Genomic DNA, 18,572 nt, shown 5'->3' on the forward strand with positions numbered 1-18,572 from the left:
AGAGTGACTTGTATGCCGTGCCTTCGTACTATGTTTTATTCCAGTGCTCTTATTATGTCACGTATACAGTTACTTTTATCTCTCTACACCAAATGAAAACAAACCCAATATTGTATTAATGACAATGAAAATATGAAATATTTACGTTGCAGCTGACCTATACAAGTAATTACAACATAAAAGTATAGTACAGTCCACGTACTAGCGTAGTATAATTGAATATGAATTACAATCAATATATTTGATAAACATAATAGAATGTAGGTTACAAACAATGACTTATAAAAATACATATGCAAGTAATGAAAACAATCAATGTAATGAATAAAACAGAATCCTCAAAACACTACTCCTATTCTATATAAGCAAAACAAAAATACCTCTCAATAGTATAATTCTCAGCTGCAACACTTTTCCCGATATTATTTTTAAAAAAATATAACTTTCATATTTTAATCTGGCACCTCTAAATGTCCAGGTTTTAGATCCTGTCCATAAAATGTTTACGCGTGACTGTCAGAGTCTTACATTGCATATGGTCGCTTGCGTGTATCATGAAATGCACGAACGCCTCGCCTAGTGAGTGCTATTACGCCACTATCGCAATCATATTACTGACATGAGTCTGTGTTCTACCGTAAACTTCGGATAATACGTTTAGCACAGTTGACTTCAGATAATATATTTTCATGTCTTTATTATACTGAGAATCTAAACTTATGTAATGCATAAATAAAAGAAAGGAATACTTTTAAGTCATTTTGTGACAAATTCCATCCATAGAAATGTCAAGAGCCATCGTAATGATAAAAACTTGGAAACTTTGGAAGATGCTGCTCGTACAGCCGACGATTATTCCTTCACTCATATGCTTTTATTTGTCAATGTCTGACTCGCAGCGCTTCTTTTGTGAAAAACAAAACTCATCTCAGTCTCATATGACTTCCTCGAAATCTCAAACTGGCACAGCTTTTAGAAATCAAACTTCAGATAAGACTGATCATAAATTCTTATTTCTTTCCACGTACATGTATTTTCAGAAGAAAGGGCACTTCATTTCAGATTGCAATAGATTAAAAAGAATAAGCAACAGAATAAAGAGAAAGCTATTCCAAGCGCTTTCTTATTTCAAGGATGTCAGGTCGGGGTTTTGTGTTGAATGCAAATAATTGGTTGAGTAAAATAAACGCCAGTCTGGTTTTATGATGTAGAATTAAGAACCGCTTATTGGTGATTATGCCAAGCCTATCACACTTAAAATGATAACGGAAACACAAGATTTTTAGGGTCTTTTTTATCAGGGACTTTGCTTTATCTGCGAAGTATTGTCCTAGCTAAAGTGTTATCATTCAAGGGGTAAAGTGCAGCTTTGTTAATGTCATCACCATTGTTTCAATTTAGCATCAAACTTAGTTTCAGGGCCTGTGACTACTGGAATAGTGAATTCTTTACTATCGAAGGCATTCATGTAGCACTAGCTAGTTACCTAGATGGAGTAAATTTTGGTTAATTCACAAGAAATGGACAAGCTTTCTTTAGATCAAAGAGTTGATCCTTTTGAGATTGAAATCCCTGATTTATACCCTGATTGCGCAGTTATCAGGGTTATGGAAGAAAGCGCTCTTGAGTATGATGTTGATCAGCAAATTATTCATATGGCTAACACATTTACTGATGCGTCTTTCGATGAGGTAACTGCTATTAATCAATCAAGAGGTATTGATGATAGTGATCTTCATTTTACTACTCAGTATAGATATTCTAGTCAAGATAACTAAGGAAAATCACTCATTGTCAAGCAATAACATGCTTCTGAGATAGTCTGTGTATTTCAGAGGCCTATTAGAAAAACTGAAACCATACAAGTCCCAGTCTGTCATTTTAAGGAAAATGGCGTCCTTATGAGAAAATAGATACGTTCTGGGGAAACCGCAAGTCATGACTGGTCAGCGAGATATCCAATTGTTATTCCTATGTCATTTCGACAAGAAGTGCTTAGTCTAGCCCATAAAACTCCATTTGTTTTGGAGTCAGTAAGACTTATCATAAGATTGTACATTATTTGTATTGATCCAGAAACTAAAGGTGATGCTTCTAAATACTTTAGATATTGTCACACTTGGTAAAGAGTTGAAAATCCCAGTCTGAAGATAGCTAAGCTCATCTGCAACCTATTCCTGCATATGACGAACCATTTAGCAGAATAATGGTAGACTGTATTAATCACTTACCTAAGACCTAATCAGGAAACCAATATCTGCTGACCATGGTGAGTGCGTACACATGATTGTCATGGTACTTCCACTGAAAAATATTCAAAACAAAACCATGGGAAAAGTTTCGATAATTTTTTTTTTTTTTACACCTGCTGACCTTGCTAAATCTGAAGGCTGTGATTAAGGGTCAAATTTATGTCTGGATTTTTCATCCAACAATTTAAATATCCTGCCTTTCGTCCTGAAAGTCAAGGGGCTTTAACCAAACGATGAAGAATAAGATTCGGTCATATTGCTTTGACCCATCAAAAGATTGTGATTAAGCGTGTTCGTTTGCTGTTGTTTCGCTGTTAGGGAATCAGTCCAAGAATCATTATGTTTTGGATTTTATTAGCTAGCTGTTGGACTTACTGTCCTTAAACCATTGCTGTTAATAAAAGAGAAACTTCTTCCAACCGAAAATGCATAAGTTAATCTTCTCGACTCTGTTTCTAATTTCAAATATAATTGTCATAGGCTTGTGAAGAAGCAAGAACGTAAGCCTCTGCTACGTCAAAAATGAAATTAAGGTATGATAGAACTACAAAGGAAAGAAGTTCTCAGTCTGGAGATAGAGTTTTGGATCTCATCTCCATACCTCAGAATCCACTTTAGGCTAAGTTTTATGGTCCTAACAATTGCAAAGAAAGTAACTAGATTATATCATTAATTGGAAGCAAAAACAGAAACTGCTTTGTCATATAAATACGTTCAAGGAGTGTGTTTGTAGATATAGCCCTGTCAGCTATTCAATAAATTTAGTTGTACATGTCCTGTAAACGACGGAATACAATCGGACTGTAGTGAATCCATTCTTCAGAAATCAGAAATATTAAGCAATCTAGACCACAGCCATTCACAACTACAAGAAAAGAGTGAACTAAGAAAGCTATTGTATGAATATGATCATTTGTTTCCAGATGTTCCAACACGAACAAATAACATGACGTTGAAATTGTAGATTCCACACATGTGTAATAGCGCCCGTACAGAATGACTCCTCTCAAGCCGGAATTATAAAAGATAAACTAAATATTTGCTGGAGAACATTGTATAGAACCAAGAAATTTTAACTAGAGTTCACTGTGTTTCCCAATACTAAACTAGATAATACTGTCTTCATGTGGATCGTATCAGCAAAACAGATATATTTCCAATGCCAGGAATCGATGACTGGATTGGCAAAATTGGAAATGCAAAATATGTCATCAAGTTTGACGTTTTCTAAGGAATCTGGCAAATTCCATCGCTGACAGAGCAAAATAAACCTCGGCATTTGTAACTCCATATGGACCATTACTTTAAACGATGTGGCATGAAATGTTCCTTTTCAACATTAATGATCATGATACCATCCGGTCATATTAACTGAGATTCTGACATCGATGACGTTATCGCTTGCAACGATACCAGGAAATGGCAATTGGAAAGCAGTCGGAAATTATTGTATCGACTCGGTGATGCAAACTAGACAATTAATTAGGCAAATGTGGTTTCTGCAGGCTTGTGTTACTTTTTAAGACATATTATTTGCCATGATCTAATATATTAAAGGCCATACTGAAGAGTGCACACGTTTTTTCAGCTCCAAATATCAGTCAATTATTGAATATATCTATTAACATAAAAGATGTAAAAGTTGGTAAAGTATAGATTCCAGAGGACAAACGTGATGTAGATCATCTACTGTGCAATTTTTCTATAAAAAAAAACTAAGCAAGCCGCAAAGAAGTTGTCCTACTATTGAGAAGGAATGTTTGGCTTTCATATTGGCTTTGTAACGCGCTGAAGCACTTATTAGTTCAGCTCCTTCTGCGAGTACTGTATTCAGTGATAAGGCCCCTTACTGTCATTAACAAAATGAGAAACAAAATTCAGATTGTTGAGGCGAAGTTTAATGTTACAGGAATACAACATTGAAATTAGGCACATTAAGGTAAAATATAATTTGATTGCAAATGCACTTTCACTTGTATAGAAGTATTATATTGTTTTATACGTATTTGGTTTCCTTCACAGAAATCTTCGCAGGTAATTTTAATTAGTATAATAACATATGTATATTTGATTAATATATAAAAGAAAGCTTTATTGTACAAATTTTTATTTTCCTCTATCAGGGTATGTATGTATGTAACGTATGTATGTATGCATGTATGTGTGTATGTATGTATGTATGTATGTATGTATGTATGTATGTATGCATGTATGTAGGTAGGTAGGTAGGTAGGTAGGTAGGTAAGCAGGTAGGTAGGTGGTTTAACCCACTTCAGTTGAAAGTAACAGTTTTGCCCAAGACACTTGCAAACTTCCGTTAACGGAACGTCGAGATTACACGTGATTTTCTGGTTGTCAACTCAGTACAGTACAATAGAATACCAAGCAATGAAATACAGTATGCTTTAATAAAACGCAAAGCTGTATCCAAAATAAAAGTAGTACCCATAGAAGTATATACAAAACGTAGCATGAATATATCAAATTGAAGACTTAAAATGTTGTACCATAAGCAGGTATATGAAAACTTTATGGCATAAAATTTTTCACTGAAGGACTCACGGTACTAATTCAGTTCCCATAGTAAACCTATGCAAACACCATGATATTAAATATTCAATAACTTAAAACGTTTGAGTGCTCATGATCAAACCTATATTTATCAGTAAAGATGAAACCTGGATGTCAGCTTCTGTGTAGAGGAAAGGATATGAGCCGCGGCATTTTCTGGACCTGCATGTGTTTGAAACGTGCTTTCAATTCCGCGCCAAAGAGTCAGGTGCTAATTTTAGTAATGAGTGTTCCAAACTCAAGACTGTTAAAGGACTGAAATTCCATCAATAAAACAATGTCTCTATTATTTTTCACAACTGTGATAAGCTCACAAAAGATTCACTTTCCTACACCATAACTTACATTATTATCCAATCCTGGTCAGCCTAACCCATATATACTCAATTTTATGTTCACCCATTTCCAGGCTGGTTCCCATTTTTCCATACCATTAGTACCGTGTGTCCTGAAAGCCACTACAGTGCATACAAAAACCTAACGCAATAAACTATTTAAAGCACTAACCACTACAAGTATATGAAAACATCAAAACCTAAAACGCGTCTTAGAATTGCAAACGAGACAAAAGAACTCTTGCACAAGACCATTCATTGTGTGAAATCTTACAACATAGAAATATAAAGACCCTTGCACCATAGCAGATTCATAATTAGAGTTGAGTGACCTTGCCCCATCCCGACCAATTGTCAAACTATGCTTGAAATAAATAAATAAATAAATAAATAAATAAATAAATAAATAAATAGAAATATCAGGTAACCGACCTCGATAATTACAGAAGCAAATTCAAGAGTGACAGCATACAAGCGCCATGTTAAATTCAATTACTTTTGGAGAACACAACTTTTCGGACCACTTAAACAAAAAACCTTTCCCTACATGACATATTTTTTTCTTCTCAAGATATATAGATAGATCACACAATCAAAATTGAATTGTTTTATCTAAAAACAACTCCGACTACACGACATCTCAGCTTCTTTGAATATCTTCTTGTACAACATTTGCAGAATACTTGTTCAGTACTATTTGGTACAAAATGAAAAAACAATGTGTCATTAGACAAAACAAATGGTCAAACTAGAGGAATGGGTCACGAGACAAACATGGGTCAAACCAGAGAACTGTCATGAGAAAACCCATGATCAAACCAGAGAACTGTCTTACGAGACAAATCATGGTCAAACGAGAGAGCGAGCTATCTGCGTGGGAATAAGTTTGTTCGGTCTATTGAAATCACTCGTAACTAGTAGATTAAGTTTGTTATGTCTATTGAAATTACTTGTAACTAGTAGATTACGTTTGTTCGGTCTATTGAAATCACTTGTAACTAGTAGATTAAGTTCGGTCTATTGAAATCACTCGTAACTAGTAGATTAAGTTTGGTCTGTCTATTGAAATCACTCGTAACTAGTAGATTAAGTTTGTTCTGTCTATTGAAATCACTTGTAACAAGTAGGTTAAATTGTTCGGTCTACTGAAATCATTTGTAACTAGTAGATTAAATGTGTTCGGTCTATTCAAATCACTTGTAACTAGTAGGTTATAATTGTTCAGTTGACTCAAATAAGTTATTACTAGTAGATTAACATTTTCCGGCCTTTTATAATCATTTATAACTAGTAGATTCCAATTTTTCAGTCTATGAAATCACATATAATTAGTAGATTAAAATTGTTGGGTCTATTGAAATCAATTGTAACTAGTAGGTTAAATTTGTTCCGTCAATTCAAATGACTTGTAACTAGTAGGTCAAATTCGTTCCGTCAATTCAAATGACTTGTAACTAGTAGGTCAAATTCGTTCCGTCAATTCAAATGACTTGTAACTAGTAGGTTAAATTTGTTCCGTCAATTCAAATGACTTGTAACTAGTAGGTTAGAATTATTCATTATATTCAAATGACTTGTAACTAGTAGGCTAAATTTGTTCCGTCAATTCAAATGACTTGTAACTAGTAGGTTAAAATTATTCATTATATTTAAATGACTTGTAACTAGTAGGTTAAAATTATTCATTATATTTAAATGACTTGTAACTAGTAGGTTAAAATTATTCATTATATTTAAATGACTTGTAACTAGTAGGTCAAAATTATTCATTATATTTAAATGACTTGTAACTAGTAGGTCAAAATTATTCATTATATTTAAATGACTTGTAACTAGTAGGTTAAATTCGTTCCGTCAATTCAAATGACTTGTAACTAGTAGGTTAAAATTATTCATTATATTCAAATGACTTGTAACTAGTAGGTTAAATTTGCTCCGTCAATTCAAATGACTTGTAACTAGTAGGTTAAAATTATTCATTATATTTAAATGACTTGTAACTAGTAGGTTAAAACTATTCATTATATTTAAATGACTTGTAACTAGTAGGTCAAAATTATTCATTATATTTAAATGACTTGTAACTAGTAGGTCAAAATTATTCATTATATTTAAATGACTTACAACTGGTAGGTTAATATTGTTCAATCTATTCAAATCACGTAGAACAAGTGGATTAAAATAGTGCGGTCTATTGAAATCATTTATAACTAGTAGATTATCATTGTTCGATCGATTGAAATCATTTATAACTAGTGGATTATCATTGTTCGGTCTGTTGAAATCATGTATAACTAGTGGATTATCATTGTTCGGTCTGTTGAAATCATTTATAACTAGTGGATTATCATTGTTCGGTCTATTGAAATCATTTATAACTAGTGGATTATCATTGTTCGGTCTATTGAAATCATTTATAACTAGTGGATTATCATTGTTCGGTCTATTGAAATCATTTATAACTAGTGGATTATCATTGTTCGGTCTATTGAAATCATTTATAACTAGTGGATTATCATTGTTCGGTCTATTGAAATCAATTATAAATGATACATAACCGGCAATTGTCTTAAGTCAGTTCTAAGATGCAAAAGAATATAACAGTGTAATAAATTCTAATAGCAGAAACATTCAATCAATTGCAAAATATTTCCATTAGCAATTATTCTAAGATGTTTACAAGGCAGCAATATAAACAAACAAACAGACATTACAATAAAACTTGCGCTAAAAGTGCATAATATAACAGAAAATAAATGGACAATATATGTATTACTCTCTGACAAATAAATTTCTGATACTGGCCCCGAAGATTCTGAGATCCCGGATGACGGCCTGAATGTCCAAGGCTATGATGGAACCAAACACCACCACAAGGAAGGCGATGCCAATAGTCCCAACAGCTGCAACTGAAGGACGACTGTCTTTGGCGGAAACCAGCTTTCTAGTCGAAGCCGAAAGATCTTTTGTGGTCACCGACATCTCCTCGCCCAATTCCTTAATCCGTTTCTCGTTCAAATTTTTTTTCTCCGTTTCTGTAAAATTAAGTTGGGCGACCCACGAACACGGACACTCGGACTCTGTCCAACATTCTGCTATGTTGCTGTAGGAGGGGGTCGGAATTGGAGTACAAGCTGGGGTATACATGTCCAGTGGGACACTGGGAGTCGGTGATAAGTCGGGAGCTGTGAGGAAAAACTGGAAAATTTAGTTTTATACCTATTTTCCACAAGCTGTTTTATATCAACGGAAATGCAATGGTTTATTATGCGACTTAAAATTATTAATATCCTTTTCGCAGTGATTATTGTAAAAGATAAGATTATATACGTTTAAACGAACCACACTAGTAAAATCTAGTTATACTCCTTCAATAAAGATGTTATAGTCCTTCAATAAAAACAGGTATGAATCAAATTAAATGAAAGATGTTATAGTCCTTCAGTAAAACTGGTATGAATCAAATTAAATGAAAGTTGTTATAGTCCTTCAGTAAAAACTGGCATGAATCAAATTAAATGAAAGTTGTTATAGTCCTTCAATAAAAACTGGTATGAATCAAATTAAATGAAAGATGTTATAGTCCTTCAATAAAAACTGGCATGAATCAAATTAAATGAAAGATGTTATAGTCCTTCAATAAAAACTGGTATGAATCAAATTAAATGAAAGATGTTATAGTCCTTCAATAAAAACTGGCATGAATCAAATTAAATGAAAGTTGTTATAGTCCTTCAGTAAAAACTGGCATGAATCAAATTAAATGAAAGTTGTTATAGAATCCAATAAAAACTGGTATGAATCAAATTAAATGAAAGATGTTATAGTCCTTCAGTAAAAACTGGCATGAATCAAATTAAATGAAAGATGTTATAGTCCTTCAGTAAAAACTGGTATGAATCAAATTAAATGAAAGATGTTATAGTCCTTCAATAAAAACTGGTATGAATCAAATTAAATGAAAGATGTTATAGTCCTTCAATAAAAACTGGTATGAATCAAATTAAATGAAAGATGTTATAGTCCTTCAATAAAAACTGGCATGAATCAAATTAAATGAAAGTTGTTATAGTCCTTCAATAAAAACTGGTATGAATCAAATTAAATGAAAGATGTTATAGTCCTTCAATAAAAACTGGCATGAATCAAATTAAATGAAAGTTGTTATAGTCCTTCAGTAAAAACTGGCATGAATCAAATTAAATGAAAGATGTTATAGTCCTTCAGTAAAAACTGGCATGAATCAAATTAAATGAAAGATGTTATAGTCCTTCAATAAAAACTGGTATGAATCAAATTAAATGAAAGATGTTATAGTCCTTCAATAAAAACTGGTATGAATCAAATTAAATGAAAGATGTTATAGTCCTTCAGTAAAAACTGGTATGAATCAAATTAAACGAAAGATGTTATAGTCCTTCAGTAAAAACTGGTATGAATCAAATTAAATGAAAGATGTTATAGTCCTTCAATAAAAACTGGCATGAATCAAATTAAATGAAAGATGTTATAGTCCTTCAGTAAAAACTGGTATGAATCAAATTAAATGAAAGATGTTATAGTCCTTCAATAAAAACTGGCATGAATCAAATTAAATGAAAGATGTTATAGTCCTTCAATAAAAACTGGTATGAATCAAATTAAATGAAAGATGTTATAGTCCTTCAATAAAAACTGGCATGAATCAAATTAAATGAAAGATGTTATAGTCCTTCAATAAAAACTGGTATGAATCAAATTAAATGAAAGATGTTATAGTCCTTCAGTAAAAACTGGTATGAATCAAATTAAATGAAAGATGTTATAGTCCTTCAATAAAAACTGGCATGAATCAAATTAAATGAAAGATGTTATAGTCCTTCAATAAAAACTGGCATGAATCAAATTAAATGAAAGATGTTATAGTCCTTCAATAAAAACTGGTATGAATCAAATTAAATGAAAGATGTTATAGTCCTTCAATAAAAACTGGCATGAATCAAATTAAATGAAAGTTGTTATAGTCCTTCAGTAAAAACTGGCATGAATCAAATTAAATGAAAGTTGTTATAGAATCCAATAAAAACTGGTATGAATCAAATTAAATGAAAGATGTTATAGTCCTTCAGTAAAAACTGGCATGAATCAAATTAAATGAAAGATGTTATAGTCCTTCAGTAAAAACTGGTATGAATCAAATTAAATGAAAGATGTTATAGTCCTTCAATAAAAACAGGTATGAATCAAATTAAATGAAAGATGTTATAGTCCTTCAATAAAAACTGGTATGAATCAAATTAAATGAAAGATGTTATAGTCCTTCAATAAAAACTGGCATGAATCAAATTAAATGAAAGTTGTTATAGTCCTTCAATAAAAACTGGTATGAATCAAATTAAATGAAAGATGTTATAGTCCTTCAATAAAAACTGGCATGAATCAAATTAAATGAAAGTTGTTATAGTCCTTCAGTAAAAACTGGCATGAATCAAATTAAATGAAAGATGTTATAGTCCTTCAGTAAAAACTGGCATGAATCAAATTAAATGAAAGATGTTATAGTCCTTCAATAAAAACTGGTATGAATCAAATTAAATGAAAGATGTTATAGTCCTTCAATAAAAACTGGTATGAATCAAATTAAATGAAAGATGTTATAGTCCTTCAGTAAAAACTGGTATGAATCAAATTAAACGAAAGATGTTATAGTCCTTCAGTAAAAACTGGTATGAATCAAATTAAATGAAAGATGTTATAGTCCTTCAATAAAAACTGGCATGAATCAAATTAAATGAAAGATGTTATAGTCCTTCAAAAAAAACTGGTATGAATCAAATTAAATGAAAGATGTTATAGTCCTTCAGTAAAAACTGGTATGAATCAAATTAAATGAAAGATGTTATAGTCCTTCAATAAAAACTGGCATGAATCAAATTAAATGAAAGATGTTATAGTCCTTCAATAAAAACTGGTATGAATCAAATTAAATGAAAGATGTTATAGTCCTTCAATAAAAACTGGCATGAATCAAATTAAATGAAAGATGTTATAGTCCTTCAATAAAAACTGGTATGAATCAAATTAAATGAAAGATGTTATAGTCCTTCAATAAAAACTAGCATGAATCAAATTAAATGAAAGATGTTATAGTCCTTCAATAAAAACTGGTATGAATCAAATTAAATGAAAGATGTTATAGTCCTTCAATAAAAACTGGCATGAATCAAATTAAATGAAAGATGTTATAGTCCTTCAGTAAAAACTGGCATGAATCAAATTAAATGAAAGATGTTATAGTCCTTCAATAAAAACTGGTATGAATCAAATTAAATGAAAGTTGTTATAGTCCTTCAGTAAAAACTGGCATGAATCAAATTAAATGAAAGATGTTATAGTCCTTCAGTAAAAACTGGCATGAATCAAATTAAATGAAAGATGTTATAGTCCTTCAATAAAAACTGGCATGAATCAAATTAAATGAAAGATGTTATAGTCCTTCAATAAAAACTGGCATGAATCAAATTAAATGAAAGTTGTTATAGTCCTTCAGTAAAAACTGGTATGAATCAAATTAAATGAAAGATGTTATAGTCCTTCAGTAAAAACTGGCATGAATCAAATTAAATGAAAGATGTTATAGTCCTTCAGTAAAAACTGGCATGAATCAAATTAAATGAAAGTTGTTATAGTCCTTCAATAAAAACTGGCATGAATCAAATTAAATGAAAGTTGTTATAGTCCTTCAATAAAAACTGGCATGAATCAAATTAAATGAAAGATGTTATAGTCCTTCAATAAAAACTGGCATGAATCAAATTAAATGAAAGATGTTATAGTCCTTCAGTAAAAACTGGCATGAATCAAATTAAATGAAAGATGTTATAGTCCTTCAATAAAAACTGGCATGAATCAAATTAAATGAAAGATGTTATAGTCCTTCAGTAAAAACTGGCATGAATCAAATTAAATGAAAGTTGTTATAGTCCTTCAATAAAAACTGGTATGAATCAAATTAAATGAAAGATGTTATAGTCCTTCAATAAAAACTGGCATGAATCAAATTAAATGAAAGATGTTATAGTCCTTCAATAAAAACTGGTATGAATCAAATTAAATGAAAGATGTTATAGTCCTTCAATAAAAACTGGCATGAATCAAATTAAATGAAAGTTGTTATAGTCCTTCAGTAAAAACTGGCATGAATCAAATTAAATGAAAGTTGTTATAGAATCCAATAAAAACTGGTATGAATCAAATTAAATGAAAGTTGTTATAGTCCTTCAGTAAAAACTGGCATGAATCAAATTAAATGAAAGATGTTATAGTCCTTCAATAAAAACTGGTATGAATCAAATTAAATGAAAGATGTTATAGTCCTTCAATAAAAACTGGCATGAATCAAATTAAATGAAAGATGTTATAGTCCTTCAATAAAAACTGGTATGAATCAAATTAAATGAAAGTTGTTATAGTCCTTCAATAAAAACTGGTATGAATCAAATTAAATGAAAGATGTTATAGTCCTTCAATAAAAACTGGTATGAATCAAATTAAATGAAAGTTGTTATAGTCCTTCAATAAAAACTGGCATGAATCAAATTAAATGAAAGATGTTATAGTCCTTCAATAAAAACTGGTATGAATCAAATTAAATGAAAGATGTTATAGTCCTTCAGTAAAAACTGGTATGAATCAAATTAAATGAAAGATGTTATAGTCCTTCAGTAAAAACTGGTATGAATCAAATTAAATGAAAGATGTTATAGTCCTTCAGTAAAAACTGGCATGAATCAAATTAAATGAAAGATGTTATAGTCCTTCAATAAAAACTGGTATGAATCAAATTAAATGAAAGATGTTATAGTCCTTCAATAAAAACTGGTATGAATCAAATTAAATGAAAGTTGTTATAGTCCTTCAATAAAAACTGGCATGAATCAAATTAAATGAAAGTTGTTATAGAATCCAATAAAAACTAGTATGAATCAAATTGAATGAAAATTGTTATAGTCCTCCGATAAAAACGTGCGTGTGTGTGTGTGAAAGTTGTTATAGCCCTCCAATAAAAACGTGTGTGTGTGTGTGTGAAAGTTGTTATAGCCCTCCAATAAAAACGTGTGTGTGTGTGTGTGTGTGTGTGTGTGTGTGTGTGTGAAAGTTGTTATAGTCCTCCAATAAAATCTAGTATGAATCAAATTAAATAAAGAAAACAAACATCATATGCTACTAATAATCATTGTTTTATTTGGATAATAACTTTCAGCGACAATACTCTTGCGATGCAGACGACAATACTCTTGCGATACAGACGACATGCACCAAATACGGCGCCGAGATAAATTAGCCACTAGATATAAAATTAATCTCGTTTGCCTTTTATGTTATGAATAACGTCACGTAAACATTACTAAAAACCTGGCCTGAAGATCAAAAACTTTGAGACTGAGTTAAAACTTGAAATCTTGTGTAGATAAATTTAAATGACTTTACTTTTTGAAAGCATTTCTTTTCTATTAGGCCGAACGTGGAAACTCAGTTTCATACATAACCTCAAAGTGATACGATTTCCAGGCCTGGTTTCAGTTCAGACCTGACCTAGTATGTGTCATCTATAGGCTTGGTTTCAGTTCAGACCTATCCTAGTCTGTGTCATCTGTTAGTATTAATTTGGGGTAAAATCAAGTTCTGAGAGTGCAAAAAGTTGGAGTATCTTGATAATAAATAAAAATTAAAATATAATTACAACCATTCTGGCTTAAATTAGTCCTTCATTGTTTCTACAAATTAAACAATTTAATATATCCGGGATTTGTTATATGTAGGTTATAATGTATTACCTGGCAAGGTGCATCCACAATCCTCTTCAAAGTTTCCGTCAACGTCATAATCTGTAATCAGAATTATTTTTTTTTACAAAGCCTCTAAAAACACACACAGAAGTTGCGAGACCACTTTAAATGGTGTAGTGAAACGGCTAACGTTTGGAAATGGATTGACTGTAATGGTGAGTGGAAGAACATTTACATATTTTGTGCAACCAACTGTCCAGACCATTGTAGCTATATACTGACTCTACCTATTACTTACTTATTCATGCAATACATTATTATTTTATAGTGTAAGCACGTAGACGGATGCTCAAAAGGATGAATATAGTCAAAGGCCTCTTTTTCTACCTCTGCTTCTTCTGCAATCTAGTATCACGATTGTTACAACTTTGGACATGTTAAAGGAACTTTTGAATACCTGATCAATCTCAAAAAACAGCATGAAAATAAAAGCGAATTAATATTTTAGTGCAATTATCTTTTGTCTTTATTCCAACGCTTGACCCAAATTATCTTTCTACAGCCAGTGGCTTGTGGTATTCAATAATGCCAAGCCAATGCATGGATTTAAATAATACAAAGCAAACATAATTTTCATTTGGCGACGTAACTAACGTGACCTACGCACAAATTACGCCTTCATTCAACGTTTTCCATAGTCATGCACAATTACAAAAAGAAGAAACAATTTGAATCGTGGTTTAAGCTCTGTTGATCTACGTGGGCAGAATCTGCATGACAGCCCAAACTACAAAGAGAATCAATTGCTGTACTAACTTTGAGTATCCACACCTGAAGAAACGTATAAGAGGATTATACAAAAACTAGTTTACATCAGTAACTTATTCCTTTCGATTTAAGTGGCATTTTCTCTTGCAAATACGTAAATGAGATATTATGAAATATGCTTAAGGTTCTTAAAGTTTGCAGATAACTAAATCTACGACATACTATTTATTTGGATCGTTCGTAGCGTTTGTATACTCAATGCTGACGTTAACTTCTTACAGCAGGGAAAGTGTATTCATGAACTACCGTCTGTTTACGAAACTGGCTTAATTAAATAAACAGTATTCGGGCTGGTCTCCTATAATATAAATAGAGTGTAGAGGTTTTTTGTGTACTTTTACTGCTCATTCTAATCAAAATGAGACCATGAATCACAGAGTATTGTACCAATATAGTCGCTGATCAACAACAAACCAATGCACTTATCACTTGCTGGTGATGGATGGTGTGATTAGTTGTGGACTTTGAGAATCTCTCTCTCTCTCTCTCTCTCTCAGACGTTATATATGCACAGCAGATCCGTGGCAAGCGTCACCTAGATTGTGGATTTCATGTCTGACCAAGGTGTCTGATGCTACGCTCAGTCCGAATCGTTAGTAGTATGACCTATGACCTCCACAACCTTCTTTTTATCGACGTACCTTCGGTGTATCCGGCCAGACCCACAGCACAAATCTCCTCGTCCTGTAGACCGTCACAGTCGTTGTCCAACCCATCCGTAAATGTCACCTGCTCGATCACTGTACATGTCTGGAAAGGGAGAACATATATTAAAATTTTGTTAAGTTTTATATCATCTTATATGAACGTATGCATGTTGGTAGGCATGTACATTAATGACCATATAGATTATGACGTGGAAGCACAATTAAGGATGAAATGATTTAAAATCATATTCAAATCGGGCAGCTGAACATTATAGTAAATTAGAAGCTAGTGGATCGACTGCAGTATGCTGAAGAATTGTCTGAATGATAGGCAAATGGTTTGTAAGGACAACAATATAAACAACGAAGAGTTTGTGCTTCCTAAGACATTGTATAGATAAGTGTTAGAGAGACTTTAATTTTGCTTACCTGATCATTTGCAAGGTCATTAAAAGCCGTCCCTGTGCCGACGACCAAGACTGAGGCATTGTTTTGAAGAATGGCGAAATGAAGACCAAATACTTTCTCACCATCATATAATCTTGTATTTAAGGAAACGTTAGTTGACACTGGGAAACCAACATTTGTCATCATTTCCAAACTCTCAGACAAATCAGTATCAAATAAAGGTCTAATACTATCAAATGAGAAGAATGCGTTCTTTGTCAAGTATTGCTTAGCCGGTGTTATTAGAGTGAAGCTTAAAATTCCCTGCTGGAAGACTGGTTGCAGGATAAATGCTACACTTATTGAGTAATTAGACCGAATTCTGTATACCTTGTCAGGAACAATGGTTACATTATCATACGAGCCGACATATGGCAGAGTCACGTGTGAAGAATAGTTATCGGCCTTGATATTCACGACGTTCCCGCCAGTACTGGTCACGAAGCCAAGTTTCATTTGATATCTGCCCCCTAACTGCAGGGGAATGGAAGGAATGTAAACTTCTTTCCCCCAAGTATAAACTGGAGCCATTTGTTGATACTGTCCACAAAACACAGCTATATTACACGTAGCAAAAAACCTAACCCCTGCAATGTTTCTCCCAGGGCCGCAGCTGAAATCATAACGTTTGTATGGCTCAATATGAAATCTACTCAACCTTTCTTCAAACTTCGTATTATTGAGATTACAAATTCCTGGCGACAACTCATTAGTTAGAGCGATTTGTAACGTTGCTGGGCTTTTGGTTGCAATCTGGCACGAACATGTGTTTACATGACCATCACAGTAAGCTACGGCAATGTAGCTGTTCCCCAGGATATCTACTGGATAAATAGTGTAGGTTGTGTAACTCATATCTGATACGGTCGCACGGCTCGCAACAGTCACGAATACGTCTTTGGTAGCGAAAATTTGATATAAACCACTCCCTGGTCGAAAGATGATGCTTTTAACACTTTTCTTTTCAACGTCATACCAGTCCGCATATAGTTGAGGACATGTAGATCTTTCATCACAGGTTACAATACTGTTGTGTTCTACATCTAGCGCAAAGATATCCGTGCCATCCTCCAGCGCCATGACGTACAGCAACGCTTGCTCTCCAGTGGCGAAGAAGAGAAATTCAGTTCCAAATACGTCCGGCAGATCTTTAAAAAAAAACAAAAAAACAAAAAAAAAACATATCTCAAATTCTCAAATTTTGAAACTTTGATTGGACTACGACGGTTGAAAATTGGCAGAAGTGGCCTCGCTTAGCAGAATTGGTGTTGTGTGTTTGAGAGGACAGGCACAATGATTGTTAATAAATAAGACCTATGATGGCTAAAGCAAATGAGATCAGAAACCAACATTGGATCAATTATATATGCTCTAATCCGAACTCAGACACAAACCATGTGCATGCGTACTCTCACGAGTAGATTTAAATCAGGACAATATGTACAATAGGACTAGTATTTGATTAGGATATTAAACAGTGAAGTCTTTGTTTTATTTTCAATGGCGGAGGAGATTAATTTTAATGATGTAATATTTACCTTTTTATTGTTGCGTTACCTATCATGGACGGACATTAGCCTCGTCCTCTTTTGAACATAATATCTTCCGATTATATGGACAGTTCCAGAACGTCTAGAACTAAAAAGAACAAAGACCCAATATGTTTCTCGTGACATAGGCTCACGCGCAATCGCTGTTGCCTTTTAAGGGACCCAGACTATTTCTGTGACATCACAGCGGGTTGGGAGAAGGGATTATCAATAGCAAAAGGGTAAGTATTGCATCATTAACATTCATTTTACCCAATCCCCATCAGGCAAAACCATGAATTTATGATCAGTAAAACAATAAGATTTATGCTGAGTTGCTGAGTTTGCCTGTACGGTGGGAGGCTGATGGCAAATGGCTGATTCCGAGATGTTGTGAAGACAATTCACTTGCAAATGATAGATGCCGATATATCGTGAGGACAATTCACTTGCAAATGATGGATGCCGATATATCGTGAGAAACATCCACTTGCAAATGGTTGATGCCGATATATCGTGAGGACAATCCACTTGCAAATGGTTGATACCGAGATATCGTGAGAAAAATCCACTTGCAAATGGTTGATGCCGCGATATTGTGAGGTCAGTCCACTTGCAAATGTTGGATGCTGATATATCGTGAGGACAATGCTCTTGCAAATGGTGGATGCCGATATATCGTGAAGACAATGCTCTTGCAAATGGTGGATGCCGATACATCGTGAGGTCAATCCACTTGCAAATGGTGAACGCCGATATATCGTGAGGACAATCCACTTGCAAATGGTGGATGCCGATATATCGTGAGGACAATCCACTTGCAAATGGTCAATGGTGATATATCAACAGATCCGTAAAGATATTGTGTGCCTCTGACAGTGTGACAGGTATAAGATAAAGTTGTCTGCGTTTGCAACAAGAACGATGTAGAGAATGTTGGCACAACTCTATATATTACTTTTCTGTAATGTGGCTGAAATTTCTTTACGTGTTGTAGTTGTGGACATTATGCATAAAATAAGCACAGATCTAATCAAAATTGCTGCCCACGTGTCCTCGAAAATCAGTCTGAACCATTACAAATACTACTACGGTATGTTTAGCGTATATTAACATAGGAAAACCAATTTACCCCTACCAGCTTCTGAAAGTGCAACGAATTAATTACAAAATATATAAAATGTATAAGAAAGTT

At 33.1% G+C, this 18,572-nt stretch overlaps 1 protein-coding gene across 1 annotated transcript; it reads right to left on the bottom strand.

Moving 5' to 3' along the window:
* Nucleotides 1–4,142: 4,142 nt before the first annotated feature.
* On the bottom strand, nt 4,143–17,203 carry LOC149796358 (uncharacterized). The gene is made up of 4 exons (XM_089961028.1): nt 15,831–17,203; nt 15,396–15,504; nt 13,975–14,025; nt 4,143–8,343 (listed from the first exon to the last, which is right to left on the bottom strand). Exons 1-4 carry the CDS (start codon nt 16,926–16,928, stop codon nt 7,931–7,933), a joined length of 1,671 nt encoding a protein of 556 aa, XP_089817154.1. The 5' UTR covers nt 16,929–17,203; the 3' UTR covers nt 4,143–7,930.
* Nucleotides 17,204–18,572: the final 1,369 nt, after the last annotated feature.

The sequence above is a fragment of the Sinohyriopsis cumingii genome, chromosome 6, assembly GCF_028554795.1.
Source record: "Sinohyriopsis cumingii isolate HCF-2022 chromosome 6, ASM2855479v2, whole genome shotgun sequence".
Lineage (NCBI taxonomy): Eukaryota > Metazoa > Mollusca > Bivalvia > Unionida > Unionidae > Sinohyriopsis > Sinohyriopsis cumingii.